We start from the raw sequence: 16,849 nt of genomic DNA, 5'->3' as shown, positions 1-16,849 counted from the left end.
GAGACCAGCCTGGCTAACGTGGTGAAACCCTGTCTCTACTAAAAATATAAAAAACTTAGCTGGGCGTGGTGGCACGTGCCTATAATCCCAGCGCCTCAGGAGGCTGAGCCACGAGAATCTCTTGAATCTGGGACGGGGAGTGTACAGTGAGCTGAGATCGTGCCATTGCACTCTAGCCTGGGTGACAGAGCGAGACTCCATCTTAAAAAAAAAAAAAAAGGAAAATCTAACTAATATTTAGATCACCTAAGTAATAAGTATTCAGAACCAATATTCTGCAGTCTTACCCACACAGATCTAGATATGCCACACAGTTGTTTTTTTTAGATATATTTTATTCTAAAGCACATTTAAGGAGATAAAATTATTTCTTCTAATTCATTAGCAGCAAAAGTGACTTTCTGAATGTATGATAGTGTGTAAATGTGTTGCATCGAGCACTCTTTATTGTATTGGAAATACAATAAAAATAGGAAACACAATAAAATGGAGGTGTTAAATGAATAGAATTCTAAAACTGAAACTCTAGTCATGTTTAATTTGCTCATTAATATCTGGCAGAATTGTTACATGTCATTGTCCTTACATTTTTATTATTTCCCCTTGTTTTGGATAATTTTAGGAAATTCGTACAAGTTTCAAGCTGGCAATAGAATGAATGCAATGCTATGGTTTAAGCATTTGAGTGCAGCCTGCCAAAGTAACAAACAACAGGTAAGCACTTCTCCTAATTCTCAAAATAGTCCATAATTCGGGAATATATGTAAAAGAGTTCCAAAGAGAAGTAAGCAGACTAGTTCTGAATTAACTAAAGAGAATAGTGGGGTTTTTATTCTTGTTGATGACAGTCAGTAAGACATGAAGATCTACATCTTAGTGAGGAGGAAAACAATAAGCAAACAAGTAACAGAATTTCAAACAGAACTATATAAAGAAAATAAAATAGAAGTATTTGATGTAGACCAAGAGGAGTACAGACAACTTTCAATAACATAAGTGTTGGCAGCAAAGATCTCCCTGAGGAGTTGGTACTGACATGAACCACAGGAAGGAATGAGCTGTAAGAAGAGGAGAGCAGAGTGCTGTTTAAGGGAAGGGCAAGAGCACGGAGCCTGGAGCTGAAACAAGCACAAGGTGTTCAAAGCAGAGAAAGGTAGCTAGTACGGTAGAATAGTCAGAGTATAGCTCTCTAAAGGGTAAAAACTAGCTGGCATATTAAATTAATAAAAATTATTTGAATTCATCTTTATTTGATCTAGTGACCAGTTTGATGTGGGTGTCTGTGGTGGCAGTGAAACCAAACACCATTTGGATTTTATTTGCCTTTATTTCGCTGAACCAAAAATGGTCTAATTGGAATGCTTTCAGCTGCAGAAGAGCAGGAATTCATTGTGGTGTTTTCCCCAAACCCTGTTGCACAGTTAGAGTTGAACCACTGATTGGTAGAGCAGTCATAAAAAACATAGCTGCAGTTACAGAAATTTATACAGACTTTCTGTAGAACCAGTTTGTTAAATATATTTGAAAATCATTGGCAGCATATTGATAATGTAGAAGTATACAGTTAGCATTATCAGTAGGTAATATTGAATAATATGATGTACTATATAAGCTTAGAAAGCTTACAGAAGTATTTTTTACCCTGTCGTATTAGGATGTAAGTTATTACCCTTTCTTGATAATTGAACCCAAGGCTCCATAATATGAAGTGACTTACACGGATCACACTGGTGGATTCTAACTTTCTTCATCCTTTAAGTCCATTCTTTTTGTTTGCTTGTTTTTTTACTTTTAGGTTCACAGGGTACTTGTGCAGGTTTGTTACATGGGTATATTGCATATCACTGAGGTCTGATGTATAAATGATCCCATCACCCAGGTAGTGAGCAGAGTATCCACCAGTTTTTCAACCCTTACGCCTCTCCCATCCCCCCAACTCTGGTAATGCTCAGTGTTGATGGTTCCCATCTTTATGTCTAGGTGGATTCAATGTTTAACTTCCACTTATAAGTGAGAACATGCAGTATTTGGTGTTCTTTTGCTGCGTTAATTCACTTAATGGCCTGTAGCTGCATTCGTGTTGCTGCCAAGGACATGATTTCAATGTTTCTTAAAAATCACTGTGTAGTATTCCATAGCATATATGTACCACATTTTCTTTTTTTTTTTTTTTTTTTTTGAGTCGGAGTTTCGCTCTTGTTGCCCAGGATGGAGTGCAATGGCGCGATCTCGGCTCACCGCAACCTCCGCCTCCTGGGTTCAGGCAATTCTCCTGCCTCAGCCTCCTGAGTAGCTGGGATTACAGGCACGCGCCACCATGCCCAGCTAATTTTTTGTAGTTTTAGTAGAGACGGGGTTTCACCATTTTGACCAGGATGGTCTCGATCTCTTGACCTCGTGATCCACCCGCCTCGGCCTCCCAAAGTGCTGGGATTACAGGCGTGAGCCACCGCGCCCGGCATACCACATTTTCTTTATCCAGTCCACTGTTGATGGGCACCTAGGTTGATTCCATGTCTTTGCTATTGTGTATACTGCTAGGATGAACATACATGTATCTTTTTGGTAGAACAATTTATTTTTCCTTTGAGCATATGCCCAGTAATAGGATTGCTGGGTTGAATGGTAGTTCTGTTTTAAGACCTTTGATAAATCTCCAAACTGCTTTCCACTGTGGCAGAACTAACTTACATTTCTACCAAGTGTATAAGTATTCCCTGTTCTCTGCAACCTTGCCAACATTTATTATTTTTTGACTTAGCCATTCTGACTGGTGTGAGATGGTATCTCATGCAGTTTTGATTTGCATTTCTCTGACAATTAGTGATATTGGCCATTGTTCATATGCTTGTTGCCCATGTATATGTTCTTCTCTTGAGAAGTGTCTGTTAATGTCTTTTCCCACTTTTTAATGGGGTTGGATTTTGCTTGTAAATTTGTGTAAGTTCCTTATTGGTTCTAGATACTAGACCTTTATCAGATAGTTTGAAATTATTTTCTCCCATTCTCTAGGAATGTTGGTTTAATCTGCTGATAGTTTCTTTTGCTATGCAGAAGCTCTCTAATTAGGTCTTGTTTGTCAGTTTTTGTTTTTGTTGCAACTGCTTTTGGAGTCTTCATCATGAAATCTTTGCCGGGGCCTGTGTTCAGAATGGTATCTCCTAGGTTGTCTTCCAGGGTTTTTATAGTTTTAGGTTTTGCATTTAAGTCTTTAATCCATCATGAGTTGATTTTTGTATACAGTGTAAGGAAGGGGTCCAGTTTTAGTCTTCTGTATATGGCTATCCAGTTATCCCAGCAGCATTTATTGAACCAGGGGGTCTTTTTCTCCATTGCTTGTTTTTGTCAGCTTTGTCAAAGATCAGATGGTCGTAGGTGTTAGGCATTATTTCTGGGCTCTCTATCTTGTTCCATTGGTTTTATCCTGTTCCATTGGTATATGTTTTTGTACCAGTACCATGCTATTTTGGTTACTGTAGTTTTGTAGTATAGTTTGAAGTCAGATAGTATGATGCCCTCAGCTTTGTTCTTTTTGCTTAAAATTGCTTTGGCTATTTGGGCTTTTGTTGTTGTTGCTCCATATGAATTTTAGAATTTTTTTTTTCTAATTCTTTGAAGAGTGTCATTGGTAGTTTGATAGGAATAGCATTGAATTTGTATATTGCTTTGGACAATATAGACATTTAACAGTATTGATTCTTCCAATCCATGAGCATGGAATGCTTTTCCATTTGTTTGTGTCATCTCTGATTTCTTTGAGCAATGTTTTGTGATTCTCATAGTAGAGATCTTTCATCTCCTGAGTTAGCTGTATCCCTAGATATGTTTTTCTTTTTTGTGGCTACTGTAAATGGAATTGTGTTCTTGATTTGGCTCTCAGTTCAAATGTTATTGGTGTATAGAAATGCTGTTGATTTTTAGACACTGATTAGGTATCCCGAGACTTTGCTGAACTTGTTTATCAGATCTAAGAGCTTTGGAGCAGAGACTCTGGGGTTTTCTAGATGTAACATCATATAGTCTGAAGAGTAAGAGCTTGACATCCCCTTTCTATTTGGATGCCTTTTATTTCTTTCTCTGGTCTGATTGCCCTGGCTAGGACATTCAGTACTATGTTGAATGGGAGTGGTGAGAGTGGACATCCGTCCTTGTCTTGTTCCAGTTCTACAAGGGAATGCTTCCAACTTTTGCCCATTCCGAGTGATGCTGCTGTGGGTTTGCCATTGATGACTCTTACTATTTTGAGATATGTTCTTTCAGTGCCTAATTTGTTGAGGGCTTTTAACATGAAAGGATGTTGAATTTTATCAAAAGCCTTTTTTGCATCTTTTGAGATGATTGTATGGTTTTCTGTTTTTAATTCTGTTTATGTGATGAATCACATCTGGTGAACCAATCTTGCATCTCAGGAATAAAGTCTACTGGATTGTGGTGAATTAACTTTCTGATATGCTGCTGGATTCAGCTTGCTAATATTTTGTTGGGGATTTTTGTGTCTGTGTTCATCAGGTATATTAACCTATAGTTCTATTTTTTCATTGTGTCTCTGCTAGGTTTTAGTATCAGAATGATGTTGGCTTCATGGAATGAGTTAGGAAGGAGTCTTTTCTTCCTCGATTATTCGGAATATTTTTAGTAGGATTGGTACTAGCTCTTTTTTGGTACATTTGGTAGAATTCAACTGTGAAATCCATCTGGTCCAAGGCTTTTTGGGGTTGGTAGGTTGTTTATTACTAACACAATTTTGGAACTCATTATTGATCTCTTTAGGGTTTCAGTTTCTTCCTCATTGAATCTTCAGAGGTTGTGTGTTTCTGAGAATTTATTCATTTATTTTAGGTTTTTTAGTTTGTGTGCATATAAGTGTTAGTCTCTGAGAATTTTTTGTATTTCTGTGGGGTCAGTTGTATTTCACCTTTGTAATTTCTGATTGGGATTGTTGGGATCTTTTATCTTATTTTCTTCATTAATCTAGCTACCAGTCTGTGAATCTTGTTTATTCTTTCAAAGAACCAACTTTTGGTTTCATTTTGTATTTTCATACAAAAATACAACTTTTGTATGCATTTTCACATCTCCATTTCATTCACTTCTGCTTTGATTTTGGTTACTTCTTTTTTTCTGCTAACTCTGGGGTTGGTTTCTTTTTGTTTTTCTAGTTCCTCCAGGTGTGATGTTAGGTTGTTAGTTTGAGCTCTTTCTAACTTTTTGACATAGGTATTCAGCATGGTTTGTTGTGTCTCTGTTTTCATTAGTTTTAAATCGTTTTTTGATATCTGTCTTAATTTCATTCTTTACCCAAAAGTCATTTGGAAGAAAGTTGTTTAATTTCCATGTAATTGTATGGTTTTGAGAAGCTTCTTGTTATTGATTTCTAGTTTTATTGTACTGTAGTCTGAGGGAATGATTGGTATGATTTTAGTATTTTTTAATTTGTTGGCACTTGCTTTATGGCCAAGCATGTGATTGATCTTAGAGAATGTGTCTTGTGCCAGTGAGAAGAATGTATATTCTTGTGTTGTTGGATGTTGTCAAATGTTGAGTTTAAGTCCGGAATATTTTTGTTAGTTTTCTGCCTCACTGATCTGCCTGACACTATCAGTGGGATGTTGAAGTCTTCCATTGTGTAGTTATATAAGTCTCTTTGTAGGTCTCTAAGAACTTGTTTTCTGAACCTAGGTGCTCCACTGTTGGGTGCATATATCTTTGGGACAGTTAAGTCTTCTGGATGAATTGAATCCTTCATCATTACGTAATGCCCTTCTTTGTCCTTTTTATGTTGTTACATGTGAGATGGTTCTCTTGAAGACAACAGTTAGTTGAGTCTTGCTTCTTTGTCCAGCCTGCCACTTTGCCTTTTTAGCCCATTTACATTCAAGGTTACTATTGATGTGTGAGGATTTAATACTGTCATCATGTTGTTAGCTGCTTGTTATATAGACTTCATCGTATAGTTGCTTTATAGTATCGGTGGACTGTATACTTAAGTATGTTTTTGTGGTAGCAGGTATTTTTCTTTCATTTCCACATGTAGCACTCCTGAAAGGACCTCTTGTATGGCAAGTCTGATATCATGAATTTCTTAGTCTTTGTCTCAAGAGGATTTTCTGTCTCCTTCACTTATGAAGCTTAGTTTGGTGGGACACAAAATTCTTGGTTGGAATTTATTTTCTTTAAAGATGTTCAGAATAGGCCTCCAGCCTCTTCTGGCTTATAAAGTTTCTACTTTAAGGTCCACTGTTAGCCTGATGGGGTTCCCTTTGTAACTGCTGCCCATTTTCTCTAGCTGCATTTAAGATTTTTTTTCTTCTGCATTGACTTGGAGAATCTGATGATTAACTCTTGGGAATGGTCATCTTGCATCGTATCTTGTGGGGAATTTCTGAATTTCTTGAGTTTGCACATCAACTTCTGTAGCAAGATTAGGATAACTTTTGTGGACTGTATCCTCAAATATGTTTTCCAAGTTGCTTTCTCTCCTTTTCTTGCAGTAACACCAGTGAGTCATAGGCTTAGTCTCTACATAATCCCATATTTATCAAAGGTTTTGCTCATTTTTTAAAATTTTTTCTTTATTATTGTCTCTGTTAATTTGAAGGAGTGTTCTTCAGTTTCTGAGGTTCTTTCTTTGGTTTGGTCTATTCTGTTGTTAATGCTTCCAACTATGTTATGAAATTCCTAGGTTGGGACTGGTGGCTCACACCTATAATCCCAACACTGGGAGACCGAGGCAGGCAGATCACTTGAGGTCAGGAGTTTGAGACCAGCCTGGCCAACATGGTAAAACCCTCATCTCTACTAATAATACAAAAATTAGCCGAGCATGTTGGTGCTTGCCTGTAGTCCCAGCTACTAGGGAGGCTGAGGCAGGAGAATCACTTGAACCCAGGATTTGGAAGTTTCAGTGAGCCAGGATCGTGCCACTGCACTCCAGCCTGGGTGACAGAGCGAGACTTCATCCCAAAAAAAAGAAAAGAGAATAAATCCCTAGAGTGAATTTTTAAATTCCAGAGGTTCAGTTTGGCTCTTTCTTAAAATGGCTGTGTTGTGTTTCAACTCTTGAATTGTTTTACTGTTTTCTTTAGATTGGGTTTCCACTTTCTCCTGTATCTCACTGAGCTTCTTTGCTATTCAGATTCTAAATCCCATGTCTGTCATTTCAATTATTTCAGCCTGGTTAAGAACCATTGCTGGGAAACTATTGTGGGTTGTTTGGAGGTAAGAAGACACTCTGGTTTTTAGAGTTGACAGAGTTCTTGCACTGGTTCTTTCTCGTCTGTGAGGACTGGTGTTGCATTATCCTTTGAAGTTGCGGACTTTTGCATGGTGCTTTTTGTTTTTATGTTCTTTGTTTCCCTCAGGGTTTGACTGTGGTGTGAGTTAGGTATAGTCAGTTGGCTTCATTTCTGGATGCTTTCAGAGAGCCAAGGTTCAGCTTGGCACTCCTGGGCTGTGTGCTGTAACTCACAAGGGGCTGGGACCAAGCCTCTGGCTTTTTCCTCTGGCCTCTTGTGGTCAACCACTAACTGCACTGGGTGGACCAAGGTGCTCTCAGGCTGCTGGCAAAACCTCTCCATCAGGGGCTACTGCCAAAAGCATTTCATCGGGGGTCACTGGTGAACATGTTCTAGCAGGTTAGTGGGGGCCACTGGTAAACGCACTATGGTGACAGTCGCCCGCAAAAGCATTCCAACAGAATAGTGGAAGCTACACTGTGCCTGCTCCCATGGGAGTGGCCAGGCACGGACCTTGGAAGGGGCCACCAGACAATGGGACATGTAGCTCAGACTCACCCTAGTCCCATGGGAAAGACAGCCCTGCGCTCTCCAGATATGGCAGTTAACAAAGGTCAAAGCCACCTAGAGGAATATGAAGAGCCTTGGTGGATGGGCATCTGTGGCCGTGTTCCTTTGCAGCTTTCCCCACATCATACCCCCTGGGCTCCATGTAGAGTTAAGCCGTGTCTCTGCCAGCTCTCCAGGTAGTTCTGAACCCCTCGCAACTGAAATATCCAGGAGAATCATGGGATCTCTTGCCACTAGGATCCCAGTGGTTTGTGGTGAGAGTGGGACATTTTTAAAAATATTGTTGGAGTGGGCTTTGTTCTCTCATAATTTTTATTGTTTCAAATACATGTGAAACACTGATAACAGTATTTAGTACCATTTTTAGCAACCTCCATAAAAGACATGAAATGGCATAGAGCAGAATTTTTTTTTTGCCTTGTCAAGTTAGTGTCCAGGGCAGAATGAAAGAAACAGATATAACTTTGTCTAGACTCAGCCTTTCATGATTCACTTCTTTGCTATACATTTTCTTTAAATATAATTTAAGATATTAAGCCTCTTTTTTTTTTAGTCTCAGATTCCAAGATGAATCTAAACAATATGTACATACCAGCTTAAAAGTTCGATTTATTTTACTGTATTTAGTATTTCTAAGGAACAAGTCAACCAGATGTGTATAAATATTTGTTTCTGTACTTGCAAGAATTAGGATAGTGGCAAATTTCTAAGTAGAACCTGTGAAAGTTTTAGTAGAAAACTCTGACTCACATGCAGAATACCATAAACCACATTCAGGCAACTTAAAAAGAAATGAAACTTTTACTTTACTTAAATACGGGTTTCTTATAATCAGACCTGAAAATTTATACTTTAAGCACTTGAGCATTTGTGTTGTATCTGATTTATAATTCAGTTATGATTATATTGTCCAACAGAATTTTTTATTCAGAAGCTGACACTTATAAGATATTCATGTTTTTTAGTATAATAGGTTTCAGAGAGAGGTTGCTAAAGTGTAAGAACTGTTAAACTGTCTAAAAGACAGAAAAGACCACTGACATGTCTCTACCAGTGCAACTCTGGAAAACTGGTTTTGAGGATTTGTTTTAATGTGGTGAAACTCTCTTTAGTTATTTGATTAGAAGACTCATCAACTAATTTTTCAAGGTAAAAATCCTATTTTGGAGAATTATTGGATTTCAAAAAGAAAGCAAATAAAATCTCTAATCTTTAGGCAGAGAACTATATTATATAACCTATTGATTTTCCAAAGTCACAATGTGTCCAAACACAATGTATCTAATAAGGAATGTTGTTTTTCTGTACTTACTTTCTTCATGATTTTACAAATAAATTTTTAGTAATGTTTGTTATAAAATTGTTTTTGCTGATTTTAAAAATGTGCGCCTAGGATTTTTTGTGATAAATAATGAGAAAATAAATAATGACAAGCAAGTGTTTCTGGAATCTCACCCGACCAGAGTCATACTTACTCTTGCTCATTTATTCATTCGGTCAGCATCTACTGAGCTCCCTGTGTTGGACAAGAAAGATATTGTCTCTACCCCTTCTCCTGTATAGATGTCATTTTACTAGAAGAAGAGTATTAACTCATTTCGGTGATTTTCTCTCTAAAATGTTCTAGCATATTATTCATAAACTATTGAAGCTCCTTATATCAAATTCCTTTTAAAAGATATTTAGATAGGTTTGGGCTTGCCTAAATAACAAGGAAAGATAAGAAATACTCCTTTGAAAAACAACTTTTGAACTCAGTATGTAATGCTTATATTTTTTAGGTTCCTACAAACTTGATGACTTTTGAGTAAAAGCCTGAGAAAAAAAGAGAGGTGAACTATTGCTCCTATGTGAGCATGGGGACCTGATAAAAGAGCGCCAGCTATAAACCATCCTGTGCCAGGAAGAGCCCAGAGGCTCTGTCTCAGTCTTTGGAGTTCTGAACCAAAAAAGCACTAATTTCAGGGAATGAATTGAGATATTCCCAGAGAACAAATTGGAGTTGCAAAACAAACTGCCATGAACCATGCTTCTTATCTCAGAACTGACCTGTGGAAACCACTGCCTTAAAAGAATGAAAGGAAAACCAACATGAAACACCAAATAGTGTGTGTGAATCTTCTGGCGGTGCTGTGCTTGGAATAGATCGTAGCTAATTTGCATTTCTTTTAACTTTGTAATAATTTTAGAGGGGGGGGTTGCCTTTTTTAGGTACGCTTTAGAAAGGAAAAACATATTGTTGTGGACTACATCAGGAGCTGGTTTGGAACAGAGGTGAAGAGACTTAGCAGGGATTGTACCAGCAGCCCACCTGCAAGGTTTGTTCTCCCTCTCGTAGTCTGCAACCTCACTGGCTTTCTCACAGCAAGAGGGTAGGAATGAGAAATGTTGGTCATGTGAGTTGTTGGGTTTGTTTGGGATTGGGTGGGGGTGTTTTGTTTTGGATGAGGGGAGAATTTTTTAAACACTAAACTTCTGAAATGTAGTACTGTAAGAGGAACATAATTTCCTGCAGGAGTTACAAAGGCTGAGTGTTCATTTGCCAGACACTTTTTTTTTTTTAAAGTAGATTCCAGAAAACATGGTTGTTTCTAACTAGGGTTAAAATTTGGCTTTCTATATGAATTCATTGTTGGACCACGAATCTGCTAAAGTAAAGAACTATAATCCCAACCTAAACTTTTCTGAGATTTTACAATAATTAGATCTTTTCCCAGGTTAATTTGGAGTTCCTCTTCTCCCAGTCACAGGAGGTTTTTGTCATCAAGACACATTGATATTTTGTCGGGATATTTTCCTTTACGGTGTTTAATGTACATCATGCCAGAGTTATTTTTTTATGATTCATTTTCTCTGTTTTTGTTCAGTATGAATGAGATTCAGGATCGTATTTGTTTAAAGGGTAACACATATAGATGTACATATGTATTTTTGTTACAAGACATACGAAATAATTTTAAGAGGGATAAAGGTGAAAATATCAGATTCCGGAAATTTTAAGTATCTTAAACTTTATAATTCTTATATGATTTACCATAAACATACCAAAACATTTTTCTGAAAAGTTACTATAGGTCTCTGACATGAAACCATATTTTGTCAGTAGTTGACCAAGCAGTTTTTTGAGAACTCTTCTATGCAATAATGCATTTAATTTGTAAAATAAATGTTGAATTATAAAAAAAAATTTGAAGATGAGATGCCTTAGAATTTTAACGAAAAATGGCACTCGAACAACAGCTACGTGTTGAATGATATAAACTCTTGAGACATCATAGATTTTAGCAGTGACCCAGAGTAAGGTAATGCTTTGTGACCGGTGTCTACTAATAGACTTGTTATTTTGGGCCTCACATAAAATTTCTCACATTCATATTCTTAGAGAATTTTATACTTTTTTATTATAAGTATTTTGCCCTTCAGTCCATGAAACTTAAATAGAAAATATTGCTTATACAATAATTAGCCTAAAATCTATCCAAAGGAAAAGAGAAGAGCTTTTTTGAGTGTTTTTTAATTTAATTCTCTGTTTGGAAAAGATGTTCAGAGTTCAAATATGCTTCTTATATAACAGAAATACCATTATTTCTGGGATTTAGTGGCATAGGCTGGAGAAGGCAAAAGTTTCCTGTGCTGAAGGATTTTTCAATTGACCTTAACCCATGTTGGGTACATAGAAAGACACCATCTGCATAGCCAGCAGTGTTACTACGTAGACCTTGCACATCTTACTTTTGTTCTGCATTTTTTTAAATTTCTCGATTTGTCTATTTCTCTTCAGAAACAGCGTTTTTAACAGTGTATTTGCTTTTTTAAAAAGTATTGTGAATGGAAACCCTGTGGATTTTTTTTTATTTCGTTTGTTTGTCATAAATAAGCTAAAGTAGACATGTTGTAGATTAATCATATCTGTGGAAATATGCAACTAAAAATCAGAGCCTGACATCACATAGTTTTGCCAAAGGGAGAGAGCTAAGCTGGAAGATGTGTTTGATATTTTCAGCTCTGAACATTAATGGATGCTTGCATAGAGTAAGATAGTGTTCAAATTTGGTTAATAGTAGATAGCCTTGTGGCCTCTGACTGACTAACCCTCTTTACATAACAGTACAGAAGTCCTTGTTGTTTTTCTGTCTTTAAAATTTATTCATCTAAAAAATTAGTCATTGCTTAAGATTATTTTAGCATTTCAAGCAAATTGAAAACAAAGTGAATTAAAATAGTGTAGGTGAATTTTTTTTATCTATAATTCACCAAATATCTCATAATTCAAAAAAATATGTAACTAAAATATATTAAATATTTAGGTAGTTCATTTGTGGGAAGATGAATCTTTTTATTAAGCCTGCCCTCAGCTGTAAATAAGTGACTCAAAAGCCCAAAATGTTCATCAGCATTAAGTTCAGTTGTTTCGCCCTTAGCCAAGAACTCATTAGAAATTCAGTTATAATTTAAATTTAAGTCTGCTTTGATAAGCACAATGATTAGCATGTTATATGGCCTGTTGTAGTAGTACGTACTAGCCAATTTAAGGCAATCTCATTTAACAATTTATTTGAACATGGAGGTTTATTTTTCATATGTAAGTAAGATGTCAGCTTTAAAATTACAACTCTAAAAATAACTACAGATTGACCTTCCAGAGCACTATTTTTGGCCTCATGCCCCCTCTGTTCAGGCTTTGCTTGTTTTTCAGAATGTGATTTTTACCTCCAGACAGATGGTAAGAATTGAACAAGAACTGATCAAACACACCTTCCTATTTTGTTTTCTTCACTATGTAAATATTATTTGGGTAAACATTATAAAAAGGGATCCAAACAATTTGAGTTTAAGTATTTTTTTCTTTCTAGGCATGTGCTTCAATGACAATTTTTCTGTGTGGAAAATGCCATATCACTATTGCACTGCCTTCTGTGTGGACTGTGTTGGTATTGGATCTTTCTGTATTATCAAGAGTCAGGGTGTTTACAACTGCAAAGTTTGTATAAGTGGCTTTATTCCTCTTCTAGAAGATTTATGAGGAGGCTAGGAGGCACTGTTTATCGGTACAGGAGGAAAAAAAGAATGGAAAGCATGTTTACAGACTCTAGCGTTCCTTGTTAGCTTAAACTGGGGCCCTCGAGGAGCAGCCTGTTGATCTTTTGGCCAAGCAACTTGAGCATTAAGTCTCTTATTTCTTTCTGAGGTTAATTCGTAAGCTGTGTACCTTTACTACTGAAAACAAAACTATAGGGCACCATAGTAATTGAAAATCAATAGTAATAGGCCTTTTAAATGAATATATCTAGTATTGGTATCCTTCCTGTTTTTTTGAGGCATATTCCTTTCCAACCAGTTTTTAAAACACCACGTAATCATCTTCTGCAAACAAGGGATACCAGTGTTGCCTAACGGAAGATAATCTTTAATAAAGTAAATCCTCTGCTTCAAAGGCTTTTGAAATAATTGGATCCCTTTTTGAAAATGAAGATGGATTTAACTGTGTCCAGGTGGAATAATAGTATTGCTGTTGCATGAATAGATGCTATAAAGCAAGTGATGAGGTTGATCTGACTTCTTTCGTGACCTTTTAGGGTTTGCTTTTATTTTCCTTCTCTTTTTTGTATTATGTCTTTCAAAATAGTAAATATATTATTTTACAGCCCAAGTGGTATTCTGTTTTTTCTAAGCTTTGAGATACAAATATTGCTTTTTAATCACATTGATGATATATTACTTTCCATGTGAACCTTTTCAGAATGATTTAAGTACCTTTGATTTTGATCCCCTAAAAATGGCTTGTGTCTAAAATGACATTTTGTTCCCCCTATTTGGAGGGTTCTAATGAAAGAGATCCATGCATAAAAACTCTTTTGCTATTGTAAACAATTTGATTACACCTGTGTCTTAAGTTATAGTGTGGGGAAAATTTGGTCAGTGCCTTATTATTTGAAGAGCAATTTTAGGGCATCAAATATGACAATAATCATGTGCCCTCTTGCTCCTCTTATTTCAGGAGTGTGTGCTATCCCTCTCTCCACCAGCTTAATCTTTGTCACCCCAAGTCTAACAAAGTCATTGCAGAAACCTCTGTAGGTAATTGTTGCAGTCCTCCTTGGTTTTTGAGTCTTTTTAAACAGGATTCCTCCCTGCTTTTATCCTTTTAGAGTAGGAGATTAAAAATAAACCCACCCGAATCAACCTTAGATATACACTCTTAAAAACAAATTTGAAGAGCAGTATTCAGCCAAGTTCATTTTTATTTTGTTGATGTTTTGAGCATATATTTAATTGTAAGGCCTTTTGAAAAAGCCCTAAAATAATAAGATACAACCAGAAATATTTGTTTTGGTTTTGTTAAATGTACTGAAATCTTGTAATGAAAATCCCTTTGTCCAGAAATGAGATTTATTTCCATTTATTTTTATATTTAAGTAACACTCAGAACAAACAAGTAGTCACTTAACCCGCCAGTTATTATTTTCTTGAAAATATGCAAGAAAGTAAAAATATCTCTAATATGTAAATTAAAGGGAAGTTAAGAGGCTAAACTAGTTTTCTCGGTGAAAGCAAAGCTTGGCGATATTTTGCTTCTCTCAGATTATTGGAAGACCTGGAGCTACTGGATGTTAACCTGAGTCAAGATGTTCTTTCACGTTTTTTTTTTAAAGGGCTAGTATGTTCCAGAGTAGGCAAGTAGACATAGTCATTCAAGCCAAATGAAACAGTTAACTGGTCCTTGAGGATTATTAGCAAAATTTAAATTTTGACCCTGGCCCTTTGTACTACAGAAGTGATGGAGATTAAAAAGATACATAATTAGAGTGTTTTGGGATGGGGCTCTTTTTTTTTCTTAATCGAAAAGCAGAAACTCCATAATTATTCGCTGTGCTTTAGATACCAGATAACAAATATTGTTTCCCCTGAAGATATCACCTACTAGAACCATTCACATATATAGTCCAATAGTTGCTGACTTAATAGGTATGGTGAAATCGCTGATAATAAGTCAGCAGACTCTCAAGAGTTTCTGTACCTTGATAACTGACAAATTCATTGTTTTACATCCTACTGAAGTACATGTGTGTGGGGAGGGCGTGGGGAACTGGTTGACAACATAATCTGAAGGAGATCAAACATCTGTAGGGACAGGTACCCAATGATAATAACATATCTGAAAACACAAGCCGTTTTTATTCTTTATCCCAAATAACTTTGAGGTACTCTAATGATGAAGCACTCGACTGCACTGTGACCTCCTTGAGTGATGTGCAGCTTGGTTCCTCTCTCACTTTTTGTTTCTGTTTAATATGCAAATGTGAGTGTGCGATCTTCAGTGTGTCTGCATAAGCTAACTTAAAATGAATTTAAATACAGTTTTCTGAAATATTTCTATTGAAATAAATTACTTAAAATTATAGATTGTGTGAGGATGTTTTTGTTACTGTATTTGCATTTTTATCATTAACTTTTAAGGTGCAGATAAACGTTAAGTTGATTTTTTTCTCCTTTCTAAAATAATCAACAAGGCTATTGTTGATACAGGGAAAGCTATGAAAAAAACTTTGGTCGATCTTCTCTAGCCCACGACAAGAATGTGCTACCTGGAATGTGGACAAATGGGGTTGTGGGGAATAGAGAGTAAGGGCATAGTATTTCCAACTACATCTCCCACTCTGAGCATGTGATACGATAGGATTAGTCCCCAAAGAGGCTCTCTTTGCTCATATATAACATTTATTTCTTTTTACCATTTCTGAAAACAATCCATCTTCCAGTGCAAGGAGCTTTAAATTGGAAGAAGTACAGGAATACCTGTGTTTGAGTCTCCTTTAGGTTATTGGCTGGATGTTGATTATGCCCTAAGAATTCCACATTAGCTTAGCCTCTAAATGGTTTAGGAACCCCCAGCCAGGACAAGCCCAGTATTTTGGCAAACCGTAATTCAGTTTTCAGCAGTTTTCTCACCTCTGTAGTGGCCTTTGAAATTTCTCACTGTCCCTTTACTTGAACCGAAAGAGGAGAATGACACTTCTTTGATGGGGTCAACTTGTCTTTACCTCGATCGTACCACCTTTGTCGTATATCAGTTTCCTACAAATGCAGAATCTCCTAGGTCCCCTTTCCTATTTCAGCCGTTGTTTGTCTTAACACCATATTGTCTGCATTACCGTATAGCTGTATAAGTTGATACCTGGTGAGGTAATTTTATGGTCTTCAAAATTACCTTAGCTATTCTTGACTTTGTCTTTGCTGTAAATTCTGAGACCAGTTTTTTTATGTTCCGTGAAAACAGTGTTGTTATTTTTATTAGAATTACTTTGGATTTATAGGTTAATTTGAGAACAGTTCTGAAAAGTTTACTCCTTTTATCTGTAAACATGAATTGTGTCTCCTTTTATCTAGGGCTTTTAATGTCCTTCAATAATGTTTTACAGTTTTCTCCCTAGTAGTCTCTGGCATTTTTTATTAGTTTATATCTAGGTAAATTAGTTTTTCTACTATGACTGACTTTTTGTTATATTTTCTCATTGATTATTGTGTATAGGAATCCTATTGGCCTTTATGTTGATCCGTCTATCTAGCGACCTTGTTGAACTCTCTTACCTAGTTCTAATGGCTTGTCCAGAGGTCTGTTGGAATTATATTAGCAGCAAATAAGAATAGCTGTTTCTTCCTTTCCAACCTTTGTACCTTTTTTTTTTCTTGTCTTATCCTTACTTGGCTAGGACCCCAGTACAATATTGGATTAGAAGCAGTGGTCGAATGCCAAAGAACTTAATTACCCAGTCTCCTCAGAAAACCTCAGAATATGACACAGCCGTAGAATGAACCCTAAGCATGTTATAGTGTAGCCCAAGTATAGTCTTCATTGTATTTTTAGACCCGCTAATCATCAACTTAAATTTCTGCTTTTTTTTGTAAAGTATGTTTATACTCTTAGGCAGAAAATAAGTGGCCATTTGCTCTCAGCCACCACTTACAGTCAAAACTAAATAAAATAGTGGGTCACAGGACTATTGCAAAATTTAGAGTATCTGTGTGTAATTAAGTTTCTTACT

The 16,849-nt window shown here is 36.4% G+C and overlaps 1 protein-coding gene across 6 annotated transcripts in view; it reads left to right on the top strand.

Annotated features, from left to right (window-relative positions):
- RALGPS2 (Ral GEF with PH domain and SH3 binding motif 2) overlaps window positions 1-15,205 on the top strand; it is a 189,175-nt gene extending 173,970 nt beyond the window's left edge. For all 6 annotated transcript variants that reach the window (XM_032291287.1, XM_032291292.1, XM_032291289.1 and 3 more), the window contains 2 exons: window positions 623-714; window positions 9,587-15,205. In XM_032291287.1, coding sequence (XP_032147178.1) covers window positions 623-714; window positions 9,587-9,616 — 122 coding nt within the window. In that variant the 3' untranslated portion in view covers window positions 9,617-15,205. The remainder of the gene's footprint in view (window positions 1-622; window positions 715-9,586) is intronic.
- Window positions 15,206-16,849: the final 1,644 nt, after the last annotated feature.

Source organism: Sapajus apella, unplaced genomic scaffold (genome assembly GCF_009761245.1).
Source record: "Sapajus apella isolate SASKATOON/1434 unplaced genomic scaffold, GSC_monkey_1.0 scaffold25, whole genome shotgun sequence".
Classification (NCBI taxonomy): Eukaryota; Metazoa; Chordata; class Mammalia; order Primates; family Cebidae; genus Sapajus; species Sapajus apella.
The sequence above is the reverse complement of the archived record's forward strand: the minus strand, read 5'-3'. Positions and strand labels throughout refer to the sequence as shown.